This window comes from Echeneis naucrates, chromosome 2, assembly GCF_900963305.1.
Source record: "Echeneis naucrates chromosome 2, fEcheNa1.1, whole genome shotgun sequence".
NCBI classification, from domain to species: Eukaryota; Metazoa; Chordata; class Actinopteri; order Carangiformes; family Echeneidae; genus Echeneis; species Echeneis naucrates.
In genome coordinates this window covers 13,607,378-13,623,922 of record NC_042512.1, presented here as the reverse complement: position 1 = coordinate 13,623,922, position 16,545 = coordinate 13,607,378, and the positions used below count along the sequence as shown (strand labels likewise).

Below are 16,545 nucleotides of genomic sequence, written 5' to 3'. Positions count from 1 at the left end.
CTGTTTTCAGAGAAAAGCAACCCTTAAAAGGACAAGGTAAAGGCTGAAACAAAATGATGGGAAAACACCAAAATCCTGAAAGACCCCAGAGGTGCAGTTTAAACTTTCCCAACAAGGATGGTTATGTACCAGATTTGAAATCAAAAATTGGACCAAAAACTCAAAAATTTCTGCATGACAGGAGCGACAAGAAGAGGCCTCAGGCTAACTATCACCTACCTTGTGCATATACACACACACACAGATGTTTATGCACATAAATGTGTGACAAAAATGCAGATGCAATTGCACACACATATTTTTGCACACATACAGAGATACACAGTCTAAAACACTCAAATTAGCACACAGTTTGGTTTACTGCCAGTTCTTGAGGACACTGAGTGGAGAGAAAGAGAGACAGATCTCTATCGCACACACACTTTCCACAACATCGTCCTGCTGCCTCGCTCTTCCTCTGTGTCTATGACATCCTCTCATCTTTATTTTACACACAACCTTTGCATCTACACACACACACACAGACAAATGAGCAGCACACTTAAACTAAATGGGTCGCCTGATGGTGAATCACTGTCATTTAGCAACAAAGACCTCAGCTTGTTGTCCCTTCATCCCCCTCTCCCTCTCTTCATCTGTGTCTTTCACTTTTGCTCTCTCTTCCTCTCTTTCTGGCCAATATGGGTGTGTAATTGTTGTTGACACACGCACACACAGGCAGCCCTGCACACAAACACAAGTATTTCCACATTCACATAGACTATTACAGACGTGTACATGTGTGAAACACACACACCGTATGGGTGTATAATTACAGTGAGTGAAGCAGCACTAAGGAATAATTACAGAGGCTGGTTGCTGTTGTTGTTGTTTCCAACAAATAAAGCAGAACACAAACAAGATGGAGGGGTGAGGGGTAGGTCAAGCCATCTCTGTGATGACGATGTAACACAGCGCCATGTCCCGTATCTGGATGAGCTCTCTTTCCCTCTCTTTCTACCCTGTATGGACAAAAGTATGTGGTATGATGGTAACTACATGTAGGAAGACCGGGGGTGTCTACAGACTGTGTGGCTTTTCCTAATTTATTTTATCCACCTCTTTTTGAGCACTTTTCCTACTCTCCTCAACTTCTCACCGACTTCCTCCAAAGCCTCAGAATCTACTCTGACTCTTTCTCTCCCACACATGCACAAACAGACATGGACACACACCCACACAAAGACACAGTGGCCAGGCAGTCACCTGCGTTGAAGGTAAATGGAGTGTGAGGTTTTACTGGTGCAGTGATTGCAGGGTACGGATCAGGAGGAAATAAGTGTTTGATTTGTTTATGTTTATGCTATCAGACAGCAGGTGGCGGAGTCAGTACACCGCCTCTCGACCTACAATGGGGAGAGGCGGGGACTGAGGTGTGGAAAGCTGGAGGTTGGGATTGGAGGAGGGCTGAGTGACAACCACAAGACTTGGGTTCCAACATTTCTTCAAGTATTTCTGTCAGTAGGAACATTTTTGAAATGTGAGCTGATGACTGACAGGAACTGCTGTGAATGTACAAAACAAACACGCATACATACACAGCCTCACATTCGCAGGTAATCTTTTTGTCCATGCAAGTGTATGTGTGTGTGTGTCACTGCAACACTCTCACATGTCCATCAGTATCTGGCAAATAATGTGTGTGTGTGTGTGTGTGTGTGTGTGAAGCGGTAGGGGAGGTGTGAGGTTGTGAGGTTGTGGGTTATCCCACTGTGTTAGAGAAAAAGAAAAAGAGGGAGTGAGGGAGCGCTTGCATGTAGAAAAAAAGAGAGAGATGAAAAACGGATGATAAACGAGTGCAGTATGTGGTGGCTTTGTTCTCCTGGAGGGCTGAGTTCACCAGCAGATGAAGGGCTAACTCTGACTGGGAAATCACAGCTTGGTACAGGTCTCTGTGTTTCATTTGTTCGCTCTCTGTCTCTCTCTTCTGTTTCCTAAGTCTGAGTTATTCCGTTTTTTGTCTCTTTATCAACCTTTTCCACAATTTCTTGCTCTCTCACTGCCCCCTTTCCTCTTTCAGCCGCATCCTCCCTCGTTAGTACCTCTTTTATCTCGTAACACTTTTTCCTCACCAACAATCCACATCAGCAATACATCCTTGTCCCCAAAAGTCCTCTAAGAACACACATAATAGCCTGAGTGCCAAATGTTTGTCCCTGTATGTTCCGTTAAAGTCCTGTTAGGACCGGCTGAGTGTCAACTGAGAATTCAATGACAGACCTATTCACCCACAAACACATATGGTCAATGTGAATATCGCAATTTGTATCCAGCTTGAGTTTCAACACAAAGATAAAGCCTAACTTAGTGATGACTCTCACCTCACAGGGTCCCAGCATATCGTGATAACTAAAGCAATGGTCGGGAAGTGGAACATTAAACCAACTGAGGAAGCAGAGTTTTTATTTTAAACTAATTATAATATAGAATTATATAAAAAATAAAGACAAATTTCTGCATTAGGAAATGATTAGGACAAGTATGAACTGTGTGAAGCTGGGCAATATGTGAACTATAGCGCTCATCATCAAAGACAACGAAATATCTCCAGAACAAACATTTTGTACTTTGATTATCAAAACGGCAAAACCAAAAACAGCGGAGAGAGGCATGTTGACTTTTCCAGTCAGGTGTGGAGAGGGTTCACGTTAATGCTGGAGCGAAGGACAGAATATTGATTAATCTGTAGAGCCAACTGAGGGAAAAAAAAAAAAAAAAAAGAGCATTTACCTTTTGAGAACAGGTGCCCTTTATATTGCTAATAACAAAGAGGTTAATTGTGTTACTCATACGAGCCATGAAATATTATAATATTGTTACAGAAATTATATCACAACATGTAAAATGCAACAATGTCAAATGAAGAAAAGGAAAACGATTACATTCAGAAAAAAAGTGATATGATTATTAGAATCACATCTTAAATACATTCCTTCTAGACATGATTATTTCGGCTACACTGAGCTTTGGCCAATAATTACCTTGTTACTTTAGCTCATATGTACATATGTATATGTGCACGCATGCCTGAGTGTGTATGCTACTGCATTTAATACCCTAACAACCTTATTACAGGCCACGTTTGTACCTTAAACTTCTTCCTTAGTTAAACGGGAACACAGATCAGCTTCAGATCAGCCCCAGGCATTTCCTTACGTGCCCAGTTAAAGGGACGGGAGCTAAAACTCTAATTCAATTTCAATTAACGGAGGAGGAGAGGAGGAGGCTTTAATTGACCGTTGTTATGGCAGAGCGGTGAGTGTGTGAGAGTCAGGCTCTCCACACACACACACACGGATGTCCTACTTTCTCTTTGCATGATTATATTCAGCTTCTTTGCTGTCTACATTGGAGCAATGTGGGTAATGGGTCAATATTTATGAAGGCTTTTGGCATATTTGATATTAACCACTGTATAATGTATATTAAATTATAAACACAAAATAACTTTTGTGTCAATTACGCATATTTGCTTTGTATCAATGTATTTTAACAATTAGCTTTTCACATTTATTTACTGTATTATGAATAAAGTGCATCAGATAATAAAATGCTCCAGGGTTCACTCATTTTTATCTTTTGTGATTTTTATTAAACAGAAAAAAGTCAGTAAACTCAAATTGTTTGTTTAAGCTACTTTCCCTGTCCAAAGCTTATTCTATTGTGCCAAAGGCTATCATTATAATACCCCACGCAAATATGGCAACATGATTACACTGAGGACAGTTTCATCCCCAAAGTGATGGCGACTGAAAAATGTCCTGAAAGTCCGCCCCGTGATGCCTGCCTGTCACATTGTTTACAAAACGACATGGGTCAATGAGTAGATGTGAAAAAAAAAAAAGGGAAGAAAGAAAGAAAAAGCCCCACAGAACCGATTTAACCAAGTTTGTTTTTGCTCTCTTTTTTTTTTTTATCCTTTGTTTGTTTGCATTATTTGTGTGGGGATTTTTTATACTGCATCTCCTCATCCCCCGTTGTGCTTTTTTGGCTCAGCTACAAGGCTTTAATGAAAGCATTTCAAGCAAACATGTTGATTTTTGTTTCCACCGGGATCCAGAAGGCCTGACAATGTCATTGAGGCTCCAGCCAACTGACTGCTGCATAATACTGTCACCTTTCTGCCTTTTAATCACATTGTCTCCTTCCATTTCTCCTCAACCTTCCACTTTAGATGCATCTTCTCTTCCCTCTCTTTCTTAGGATATCATCCTTTAAATCTTTCTAACTTGGCCGACTCTCTTCTGTCTTTCCATTTACAACTTGATTTTTTTACATTTCAAGCTACCCATCAACTCAATTTTTTTGCTTTCTCTCTTTTCTTGTCATACCTTTTCTCTTTCGGACCCTCTCTGTTCTGCTCACTCTGTCTTTCTTTGTTGTCGTCTATGTGTGAAAAGCTATGATAAATACGTGCGTGTTTGTTTGTGGTGGGGGGGTGGTGCTTGAGAGACAGCGCCAGCTCTCTGATAGTATTGTTAGCCTTTCTACCTCTCTTCACTCCACTGCACATCCAGCTACAGGCTTTCTTCCCCCTCTCCATCCTTCCATCCACCCAGGCCCCGAGCCAGGAAGGCGACTTCATGGCCAAGTCAGGCCAGGTCGGAGGCTTCATTGTGGGGCTGTAGGGGGCATCAGGGAGATGTGGGAGATGAGGACTAAGGATCCAGGCCAAGCCGCACACCCAAGACCCTGATCTGGCTTGCCAACCGGCCCTCTGAAGGGCCTTCGTGGCTCGGCACAACATCAGGGCAAGAGGGGAGGTGGAGGCTGGAGGTCTCAGCAGCAGTAATGGCAATGGCTAGATTAAGACCTTCCCTTAGAATCAGCACAATGGAAGAGGGACACAGTGAGGCTACAGACACACAGATACACACACACACAAGCAAACACACGTACACACTGCCTCTATTCAGCCTTGTCCATGTCGTCCATCAGGCAGAAAAACATGAATAAATACATGAGCAGTGTCGATCTCCATAGGATTGATAAAAAGAAAGAAAAACACATGAATTACACAAACTGAAAGAAAGGATAGTAAATTGAAAAAAAAAAAGGAATAGATGAATAATTTTGATGGTTTTGTACTGCGGTAATTGTAGTGGGGAAAAGGAGGATGATGAATGACAAATATTCTCCAAGTCCCTGAGTTCAGGAAATTGAATAATTTTTAAAAAGTTCAAGTTAATGGAAGAAACGAACTTTTAGGGGCCTCAGAGTTGTTTTAAAGTCGTGCGAAATTCACTGAAATGCAGTAATGAAAAGAGTGGCCTGGCTATGTGAAGCTATAAACAGGAAAATGTGTTTAGTTGACTAAATATAAAATATAGAGGCGCATGCAGTACTAAATGACAACTAAACCAGTGATGAGCCCAGAAAGTACATACCTACTCAATGACTATTAGTTTCGCTACAACTTCCTGGCTACAAGCAACTGTGAAGGAGATTCACAGTGCTGCAACGGCTTCAACAGTATAACAACAATTACATTTCACGACTGCACTAAATTACTGTCATAGTTGGTGCAGAGAACAAAAAAAAAAGATACCAAAATAGTTCAATTTCTTCACAGTCTGAAGACTGAAATGCTGTTGCAAACTGCACACCTGGTCTCTGCATACATTTGGGGTGAAAAACAGGCCTTGTAGTCGCATTTGTAGAGAATCACCCAACAGGGTCATTCTGCACCTTCTAAGATGCAGACATTGGTAAAGGCTGTATGCTGAGGGCCTATTAGCTCTGAAAGGGTCGACACAAGCTCAGTCTTAACCCCTTGTCCCAATGTTGGAGCCATTTCCACTCAGACTTTCAACACATTTCTGCTGAAGTCATTCACACATTTGAAGTGTTTTTTCCCCCCCAAGTATAGGATAACGATATGATGCTGGATATTCAGATGTCGCACAAAATCATGTCCACGTTTAACTTCTCAACATTGACAAATTGATACTTGCTTAAAGGAAGCACAACTAAATATATTTGATTTGACAGGGGATAAAGTTAGCGTCACGCAAGATTACCCAGAGCCCAGCACACACCAGTAACCTCATCTGAGGAATTGTGGAGCTTCCTCTCACAGATGATTCGAGGCACTAAGAGGGTGGCAAGAGAAATGAAAGTTGAGAAAACAAGCGAAGAGAGAGGATGATTGGCTTGAGAATTCGCCAAGTATAAATAAATCTAAGAGGACACGGTGCCTCCACTCTGTGAAGCTTTATTGAGCACTGTTCATTTTTCTTTGTCAGCTAATGTCCATTTCTGGCCAAAAGGGAGAGAAAACAGGCACCTAGATACCCAGCAATTTTTGCAATAAGACCTTTTTACCACCTCTTCACCTGTACTATATGTTACTTCTGTCGTCAAAATGATAGTGCATGCATGCTTGTGTTTATGTTTGTGTGACTGCTCTCAGAAAGGACCCTGGCACCCTCCTCAGCAGGGAGAGCTTTTAGCTCTTCTTCACTAATGTCCTTAATAATGACATCTCGATGGAGATAAGAGTAGACAAAAAAGAGAAAGATTGAGAAAGAGAAAGGGAGAGTAAGAGGAAGAGATGGAGAAAAGACAGAAAGAGAATCCACAGCATCCATCTATCTTTACCTCTAGACCTCCATCAGTGGCAGGCCTGCCATTATTCTCTCTGTCTGCCTTTCTGTTTTCATTATTTTCTTTTCGTCTCTTTTTTTCCACAATCATGATGATCCACAGAGATTTCATCTGGTCTTGCAAAAAACCCATATCTGAGTGTGTGTGTGTGTGTGTGTGTGTGTGTGTGTGCGCGTACATGCCTGCCCATATGTATGAAGTCATTTTGTGACACCAGCCTCTTGCAATGAGAACTTTTGATGGATGAAGAAGTAGTAATTAGCTAAAGCCACGACAGAAGTCCCTAAAGAGCATCATGAACAACTCCCACAAAAACGCTCCCTGAAATCCAGTGAAAGCATTTTTCTGTTGACATAAAAAGTTTGTTTTTTCCTCCATTAATTTGCCCTTTAGATCTCAATAGCTCATTCTTTTTCCTGTTACATTACATTTAAAAGAAATACATTTTGATGTCACTGGGATTTCCACTTGCTGTTTTTAGTTCAACTACAGCCAGACTTCCTCCACCTTTGGAAAAATGTTGCTGTCGTCACTCAGAGTGAGGGTATTATTCAGTTATTGGTTGAAAAAGAAAGCTAAAAAAGATAACGAGGATTACTGGTCTCCATTTCAAAGCTACCTCAGCCTTTTGCTTCCTCTTCTTGATCAAAGTGTATTATTCTTTTTGACCATGACTTCCATTTTATTTCGACTGTCATCTTGGCTCTTTAATTAAAGCTATAATATTAGCAGTGGCTGGTTGATTTAAAAAAGAAGAACAAAAAAAAACAAAAAACTCAATGTTGGTTCTGGGGTTGGCGGGTCACTCTGGGATGTCCGCGTTCAGCTGCAGCAGATAAACTGCAGGCACAGTTCAGGGGTGACTGACCGTGGCTGAAACACACTCACAAACCCACAGTCTTCTCACTCAGCTCACACTGCCTGTGAGTGTGTGTGAGTGTGTGTGTGTGTGTGCGTAATCCATTGAATACCACACTCTCTCCCTCACACAGTAACACTGTTGGGGGTCATCGCCACATCAGGCAAGTAAACACAGGGAGCTCAGCTAGTTAAACATTAATACATTCATTTTCTACACTACAACTTTCAGTACACATCCAATATAGTTTCTAGTGAAACCACATACAATTTGTTTTCTCTTTTTATGTGGCTGTTATGTAGCACTGCTCCTGAAAAAAAAAAAGCCCATCATCTTGTGCTTCTTCTATTGTGATAAAATTACCATCTGCCCTCCAGGTCCTTTTAGTTTTTGCCTGTAAATTGTCTTTATTTCCTTTTTCCACACTGCCTCATTTCTACCATTTTCAGGAGCAGAACTACCTAATAAGGGAAAGTAAACGCTGCCCCTTCCTCTTTAATGACAGCAGAGGATTCTTCCCGACATCCAAGTAATCCACACATGCTTCCTATTTTTGCCTGAGTCTCAGAAAATCGGGATCGCCCCAAACGTATCATTTACTTCTCCCCTTTCACGGAATCCGGACTTTTATTGTTTTCCTCTAAACGGGCGCATTTTCTCCTCCAGCTGTGGCTCCGCTGCAGATGAGCGGTTTCGTGCGCGTCCGCGAAGAGGAGGGAAGTTCATGTTAAAAAGTTGCCGAACTGTAAAACGGCATCACTCCCCTCCACACACACACATACACACACTCACTCACCCCCCAGGCTCAAATGGGTCACAGCCTTTCCAGCTTGTTGATAATTGGGAAAAACCGGGGGGGTGGGGGGACACGAAGTTCAGTTCGTGTCTGCGCCGAATAATTGGCAAGAGATCATTAAACAAACGGGGCCTGTTTGTCTCTGCATGAAGGGACAACCTGTGCGGCACGAAACACACCTCTAGCTCCTCGGGGTTGGGGGGTGAGTGGGGGGGGGGGGGGGGGGGGGCATACTTACTGGACATTTTTTGGCTTTAATATTAGTCTTCCTCCAACAAATTAAAACCACACAACACTGCCGCAGAGTACTTTAAATAAGCGCGCAAATCTGTGCAAATGCCGATTATCGTCGTGCGTAATTGGTCGAAGAGCCTGAGTTGGTTACAGCGCCGAGACTGCGGAGGAAAAATGGGAATCCGTATTATTTTTAAATGGCTGGCCTTAAACCAAGATGAGCGCAACGCTCAGCAAAATTGTTTCATCTTCACAACTTTGAATCACAGATGCGCTTTATTTATAGTAGAAAATAGGTGTTTTTATATGGTGTTCCCCAAACACACACACACACACACACACAACAACCACATTCACACATCTTTAGATAAACATACACTGAAAATATCTCTTTATTCACTCGACTCCAAACCAGAAGTGTTTTAAATTGCCCTTCTCCAAATATAAGCAAAAATATTGAAATGATATGGTTGAACTTTTGCAGATTTTCCTTTTTTGTGTGTGTGTTTGTTTTTGTTTGTATTTCCAGGAATAACTTGAGCAGTGATCGGACACACACACAGTTTCCAGCATTTAAATGATCATTTGTAGATTTTCTCCTGATTTAGAGCTCGCTGTCAGGACATTTCCCTCTGTGGTTGACTTGTTCACGATATTGTACATTTCACGTGTGTGATTTCGCTTTTATTCATTTACAGATGGCCTGTGGATCTCCAAAAATGATCCGTCCTACAGAAACGATGTTGTCAAATAAATCTGTCTTTTTTCGACTTGCGGAAGCGGGGAATCGGTCGCCAACAAGCCCCTGACACTGTCGGAATGTCGGAGCAGCTCCGCAGAGCTACGGCCCCCAAAATCTTCCGAATTTAATTCCACCTAGAAAAACTCGACCTGAGTGTTTGGCAGAAAAATATCTGGCAATTCAAGCAGATATTTTGTGCGGGAAATGTAAGTGTGTGTAAATGTGTTCGGCTGTGTTTGAGGAAGCCGTTTCCCAAAAGGCCTCGGAGTGCAGTCTGCTGGAATCAGCTTGAATTCAGGGTTTGCGCATTCCTCTGTGGTGTGTTATCTTACAGCTCCCCGCACTTCACGGGACGGACACGGACCGGCTGCTCAGGTGCCCATGAGCAAAACATCGATCCTCAGAAATGACCTGATTTGTGATTTCAGGAGCGAAAGGGACGCTTCTCGTTTTTTTTTTTTTTTTTTTTACGGTTTTGAGAAACTTTCTTTGCCTGACAAGGAGCTTCGCGAAGACGAAACCAATTGCGCACACGCAACTTCAGCTGCAGAAAGCCGCAAAGAGAATCAAAGAAACAAACTTCATCAAAGCCCGTTTATTGAAATCTTAGTAATCACAAAGGTGAGCGCCCATACACGCTGCTCCCTGTCGTCAAATCGCGCAAGCAATGTATCAATTACAGCTAAAAGAGGTTTTAAAAGTCTAAGTCATTTTTATTGTTGGCTAAATATTACAGTTACTAAAAGGAATGCTTGGATCTGTCAAAGAGCTGTATTTTCCCCAGTTAAATAAAAAAAAAAATAAAATAAAGAGGAAATAAAAAGCATGCTTTAAGGCGGAAAAGGAAGAGCTGGTGCTCTTCAGGTGTCATTTTTATTCTACGAGGATTTTCGGCGGAGTGTCGTCTAACGGGAAAAGTTGGTGAAGCTGACTTTCAGTTTACCCTCCGCATCCTCCTCTGCTCCTCTCTCCTCCCTCTCCGCTCTGGCGGTTTTCGGGCTGCACCTTATAAATAAAATCCACCGTCTCCGGCTCCTCTTCCTTATTGGTCAGGTGGAGGCATTACCTCACTCGGGGGCCGGTGACGCAGCGTCTTCACGTATCCTTCATGTGCGTCTCTTCTTGATTCTTGTTGAGAGTCTTGCCGACGGTCAGAGGGAGAAAGCTCAATTTGCAGCGAGAGCAGAGCAGAGCAGAGCAGAGCAGAGCAGAGCAGAGCAGAGAGCCGGACGGACCGGGGTGCGCTCGGCACTACACACTTCCCATCCCGGGAGGAGAGCGGCGCACAAGAGCAACCTCTCTCTCTCTCTCTCTTTATCTCTCCCTCTCTCTCTTTCTCTCACGCACACACAGACTCTCTCTGAGTCTCTCTCTGTCCCCCTCGCTCCCGCCCGTGCACACATTCGCGCCCGCGCACGCACGCTGTGCATACGTCTCCACTTTGCAGTGCTAAATTACGGCATTGATCTCCACGCCGAGTGCGGATCTGTCTGCTGTGTTCGCCCTTTCTTCGACGGAGCGACTTGGAGGAACGCTCGAGAGAGAAGTAAGTAGAAACTTATTGTACTTACAGTTTATCACCGGTAGACTGTGTGTGTCCGTGTGTGTGTGTGCGTGTGTGTGTGTGTGTGTGTGTGTGTGTGTGAGCGAGTGTGTGTGTGTGTGTGTGTGTGTGTGCATGTGTGTGAATTGTCCGGACTCACTGTGTGGTCGTTCTAAGTTAACTTCCACTGAGTCGCTCCATCTCCGCCACTCAGACGATTTCAATGATTTTCCCTCAAACACTTTCTGCGCGTCAGTCTTCAGCTCTGTGAACATGGCAACGTGGACTAAAGCCTTTATTTTTTTTTTTTTTTAGTAAAACTTGGCTTGTTCACGGTTTCCTGTCGTGATTTTACTTTCTGGTACTTTGACAACTCGCAAGGATTCTCGCTCCTGCCGCCGCTTTTGGATTACGTGACGCTTACCGGAGTTTTAAATTTCTGCTGCTCACGTTAGGTTTCTCTGATAAGAGAAGAGTTGCAGTTAAAAAAAAAAAAAAAACTGCCTCCAAATTAAAAGGTGAAATTTCATTGATGTGGCACACACTGCCTTAAAAAGTCTCCCCTGGTGTTTCAGCTCTTTGGTCTTCAGTGAAACTTTCCAGACTTGAATAAAAGGATAAAGTGTACAGAGCGTCAGTCCTCCTCTCCGGTGGAACCGGGGTGTTTGCCGTGGACTAAAGCCGATTGAAGAGCAACAAGCCGTGCGTAAAAGCCCCAGATGGACGGCGGAGCTCTCTGGTCAGAGCGCACAGCCGAGCAGCGATGACGGGGACCCCCTCAGCACTCAGCCTCACGTATTTTAGACCTGATCTGACCAACGATCACTCAGTCATTACGCCCAGGTCAGCGGCACAGAGTCAGCCAACAGGTGTGGAAATTAGGACTTTCTGCAAAAAAAAAGGTTGATTTCTTGAAACAATTTTGAACCCGTTTTAAGTTTTACAATATCAGACAGAAGTATTTATGAAGACGAAATAACTCCCCTGAAAGATGTTTCCGTTTCATATATGACATTTACAGACACTTCAAATTTCAGTTGAATTCATGCAGTTCAAATTTATATGAAACCGGAGTTTCTGTTTTGTTACACAAACCACACACACTCACTCTCACATCTCCTTTCAATGCACCTTTCACAGAAGCTCATCTTAGCCTTCATTCAAAAGGTTTTTCTTTTGAAAAATACATGAAAAGTTTTTGCAAACTGAGTAATGTGTGTATGTATGCATGCATGGGCTGTACAGTATGTGAGTGTGTGTCTAGTGTGTCTGCGTAACTGCTCTCGTCGACAACACTGAAACTCAATCACATTCAAACGCATCCTTCTACCCTGCAGGGACACAAGTGTGTCTGCTTTGTCGACTCTACTTAGCTGTTGCAGAAGCATCTCGTGCCCTTGATTCAGTTTGGACCTGTTTTAGGTTTTGTCTCTTGAAGATTGTCACGTTACACCTGCACAACTGTGTTTCTATGAAAAGTGATCTGCTCTCATGCTTGCAGCCTTAATTTGTTGAAATATTTCCATAGACCTGACCCTGAAAATCAATTGCAAAACAGATGCAAACGTGTAACATTGGAAACGCTGTTTTCGTTGTTTCCATGTGTGTGAAGGCACACGTAAAGGAAAGGAGTGACTTGTCCTGAGACTTCTTCTGAAGAAATCTGGGTTGTATCTCAGTTAATGTAAAGCAGATTTCGATGAAAGTTCTGGGCCAGATTCACTGATTTCAAACTCATTGGACTGTTTAAGCTGTTTCCATAGCATCAAGAGATCAAAGTCTGCAGGGTAACAGAAAAGAAATACTCATCCATGTCAAAGAAACCTTTGAATATGGAGTATACAGTAGACACTATAACATTTATAAGAATTACACTTACGTTAAAATAAACTATCTTAAGTTCAATAACATCAAAATTCACTTTTTCGAAATGTACGAAAAGTACCTAGTGCTTTCAAATTATGTGAAGTAAAAAAAAAAAAAAAAGGAAACTAACAGAAAAAGTAGGAGAATCTTTTTTTTTTTTCTTGAGTGAAGTGAAAACCCTCTGACAATTTGAGTCTGTTGATTCTTCACATCTTCTAAAGAGATGCAGAAATCAAGGTTAGACCTCAGGGGAGGCGGAGGAAATTATTTTAGTTGTGAGAGGCAGGTGTTACTCCTCTGTGGGAAAATCTCCTTGAACTATTTTAAAGTGTGTTTCTTGTCGTAACTCGGGTTTTGGTGTGAGTGTGTGAGATTGGTAGAAGTAGCCGCCCTCTCTGTTTCTGTCAGGTGTTTGTGTTGTTTGAAATTCTTGCAACGGTTCTTAAGTGATGATTTTTGCATCATATACCGAATGCTCTGTGATTTATTGTCTACACTGACGAACAAAGACTAAAGATGAAAGTGTTTCTCCATTATGTCTTGGAAAAGAATGTTTTGGATCATCTCAAGTCATTTACTAAAAGCAATAGAACAGCTTTTTTAAACAGTGAATTGATTTTGGGCAATTTTTTATTGTGCAGCTATGAAATTTCACAACTCAAAACTATTTATATGTATTTCCTCCTGTTTAGACTTTCTCTTTTTAAAGATATATTTAAATAAAGATGAAAAACATGAAATCCAGCTACTAATATTCTTCTATGACTGGAAAATTACTTCAAGCACAATTCTTTCAAATTATAAATATCGAATTGAACAACTGAAAAACAAACAATTTTAAAGTTTAGTTCAATGCATTTTTTTTCTGAGTGATACTGAAAGGCTTGAATTCTGCTTTGTTTGTTTTTTTTTTTTTCTTGTAACTTTGCCCAGGCAGCTCATCTTGTCCGTGTATGTGAGGACCCTTGGTCATGTCTGCTTAGCTGCCCTGCGTGATGCCTGATCATGACAGCACCACCCTTCTAACCAGACAGACAAAGCGCAGACGTGTTGACATTGGGGTGAAAAGGACTGTGGGCAGCCCAATATTCACCCGCGCCAGGGAGACCCTGTTCGACAGCATGAACCAATCGCACGGCTCCAATCAAGACGGAGACTGCTCTCTGGTCAGTCATGGCCACAGTGGTACTAACAGTGATGGAGAGAAGTCAAATGTTTTGAGGAAGTTGCTGAAAAGGGCCAACTCGTATGAAGACACCATAATGCCTTTCCCTGGTGCTACCATCATCTCTCAGCTCCTGAAGAATAACATAGGAAAAAATGGAGGGAGTGACTCAGGCTTTCAGGTATACAACCACACAGGGGGCGATGAAACAGCCGCCAATTAATTAGACAATTTAAGGTTTTGGATCAACCTTGCAGATGCATTTTGCATTTCATACTTCAAATGTACCAAATAAAAAAAAGTGCTAAATAGTCTGTCCATTACATTTTTATTCAATCCATTAATTGTTTATTAATTCTGCCCTCCTGTTATCCATCACAGGGGAGTGGAGCTCTGTCCAGTGGAGGCTCAGAGATTCAGGCTGAGGACGCCTGCAGCAACTCTTCCCGAGACCAGGACAGCCCATCCGACTGTCTCTCACCTGGGCCTCCTCTCCCCCCTTCATCTTCCTCCTCCTCGTTTGGACGGCCACCACCGCCTTCGAACCTCAACTCCCATGCGCCGCCTCAGCCCCTATGTCTCTCCTCCTTTGACTTAGACAGGCTGTCAGACGAGCACCTTCGTGCCAAACGCGCCCGTGTGGAAAACATCATCCGCGGCATGAGTCACTCGCCGCTGGTCCGGCCCAACGGCAGCGACCACAACCAAGAAAGCAACCGTGAGAACGAGAACAGCAGCAACAATAGCACCAGCAGTAACGATCACCGAGGAGACGGCAACAGCCACAACACCAGCAGCCACAACCACATCCGGAGCAACTGTCCCTCCTCCCTCCTGAGCTCTCCGGGTTCGCGGGGTGGTGTCGTCGGTGTGGGAGAGGTTTACAGGGAGAATAAGAGAAAGCAGCGTCTGCCACAGCAGCAGCACAGCTTCACCCAGCTGGTATGTTCCAGGCAGGAACAGAGACAGGAGGAGAGACGGCAGCTCAAACTACAACTGGAGGACATGCAGGTTGGTAGCAGATGAGAGCATAAATGTGATGTAGGCATTTGAAGAAATGTAAGAGATGATTCAGCGCCCTATGGGACCAGAAAACACAAAAAACCTGGGGTCCAGGCTTTTAAAGAAGGCCAGTGCACCAATAACAATAGGACAGCAGGTCCATATTTCTTGAATCTGTACCTGGAGAGCCCAATGGCTGATAAAAAAAAATCTGTACTTTGTTTTTTGCACATGCAAAACAGCAGAACAATATGACATGACTTAAAAATTTGATGTTTGTCCATGAAGTGGGCACCAATACCTTTCCTCTGTTCTTTCTATTTTCCCATGACATTTCAACAAGACATCTTCTGTAATTTTCTCTATCCCCTCTTGCTCAGAAACAACTGCGCCAACTCCAGGAAAAGTTCTATCAGATCTATGACTCAGAGACAGAGGAAGAGGAGGAGAACGGCGAGAGTGGAGAGGTGGACCGAGGAGGAGAAAGAGAGGAGGACGGTAACTTGTCAGAGGACAGTATCCGCTCTGATGGCCTGGAGGAGAGGCACAGGGACAGAGGACGGCATAGCCACGATGAGCTGTCTGAGCTGGACCCAGGACTGTTTCTGGACCGAGCCAGGGCCCTTCTGCGAGAGCAGGCCCTTTTAGATGGAGACATAGAGGAAGACGTGGATGGCAGAGAGGAGGAGGAGGACAGGAACGGAGAGAGGGTGATGAAGAGGAGAGGGGAAGCAGCAGGACGAAGAGGAGGAGGGAGGCAGCTGGCAGAGACACTGAAGCAGGAGCTGAATTGTGCTGTCTCGCAGGTCGTTGACACAGTTGTCAAGGGCTTCTCTTCGCCCAAGCAGGCTGTCAGTCACCATCTTGGCTGCCACAGCAACACACCAGCGGCACCCTCCTCTTCCTCCAACTCATCCTCTTCGTGTCCGCCACCTTTTGGCCCCCTCCCCTCCCTGACTCCAGACTCACGGTTTGGAAGCGGGGCCCTGGCCCTCACTCTGAATGGTGACGGCAGTCCCACTCCTAACTACCACTCCTCCAACCAGAGGCTGCACTGCTTCGGCGATGTAATAGTCCCGAGCCCACTGGATTCATTCAGTGGTCTGAGTGGCAGACTGAGTGGTGTGCATACACCAAACGACCAAACAGAGGCGCTGCCACTAGTTGTGCGCAAGAATGGAGGTGGAGGTGGAGGCGAAAACATCCACCCCTCTCTTCCTCCACCCCCTCCACCTCCTCACCACCCTTCCCTCCACCCCTCTCCTCTCACAGCCTCTCTCGGGTTTAGCCCTCCATCCTTTCGCCACCCATTCCCCCTCCCCCTGATGGGTTATCCCTTTCAGAGCCCCCTGGGGTCTCACGGGGGTGGAGCTGGCTACCCTCCAGGGGCCAAGGACCACCATCGGTCCTCCCCTGATTCCATGGACATGACCCGGGAAACTGTCAGCCTCAGAACCAAAATGGCAGCCCTCGGAGGGGGCCATCTGAGTCACCACCACCACAGGCAAAGCTCGCCAAGCCAGCATGGGCCAGAAGGTCTGTCCCTTTCCCTCATCAAGTCTGAATGTGGGGACCTGCAAGACATTGCTGACATATCGCCCTACTCAGGCAGCACTGTATCCTTGTTACTGTAAGGTGATGTACGCCGGTGTGAGAATGAACACAGTCCACAAAATTCAAGTAGTTACAGTTA

At 44.0% G+C, this 16,545-nt stretch overlaps 1 protein-coding gene across 2 annotated transcripts in view; it reads left to right on the top strand.

Annotated features, from left to right (window-relative positions):
* The first annotated feature begins 10,446 nt into the window (after positions 1–10,446).
* The window catches only part of LOC115056553 (prospero homeobox protein 1-like), a 29,959-nt gene continuing 23,860 nt past the window's right edge, over positions 10,447–16,545 (top strand). The window contains exons 1-4 of one of the 2 annotated variants that reach the window (XM_029523083.1): positions 10,447–10,822; positions 13,619–14,031; positions 14,232–14,861; positions 15,233–16,468. In XM_029523083.1, coding sequence (XP_029378943.1) covers positions 13,681–14,031; positions 14,232–14,861; positions 15,233–16,468 — 2,217 coding nt within the window. In that variant the 5' untranslated portion in view covers positions 10,447–10,822; positions 13,619–13,680. Of the gene's footprint in view, positions 10,823–11,465; positions 11,689–13,618; positions 14,032–14,231; positions 14,862–15,232; positions 16,469–16,545 lie in introns of those variants that run through there. The other variant, XM_029523091.1, reaches the window with a different exon arrangement.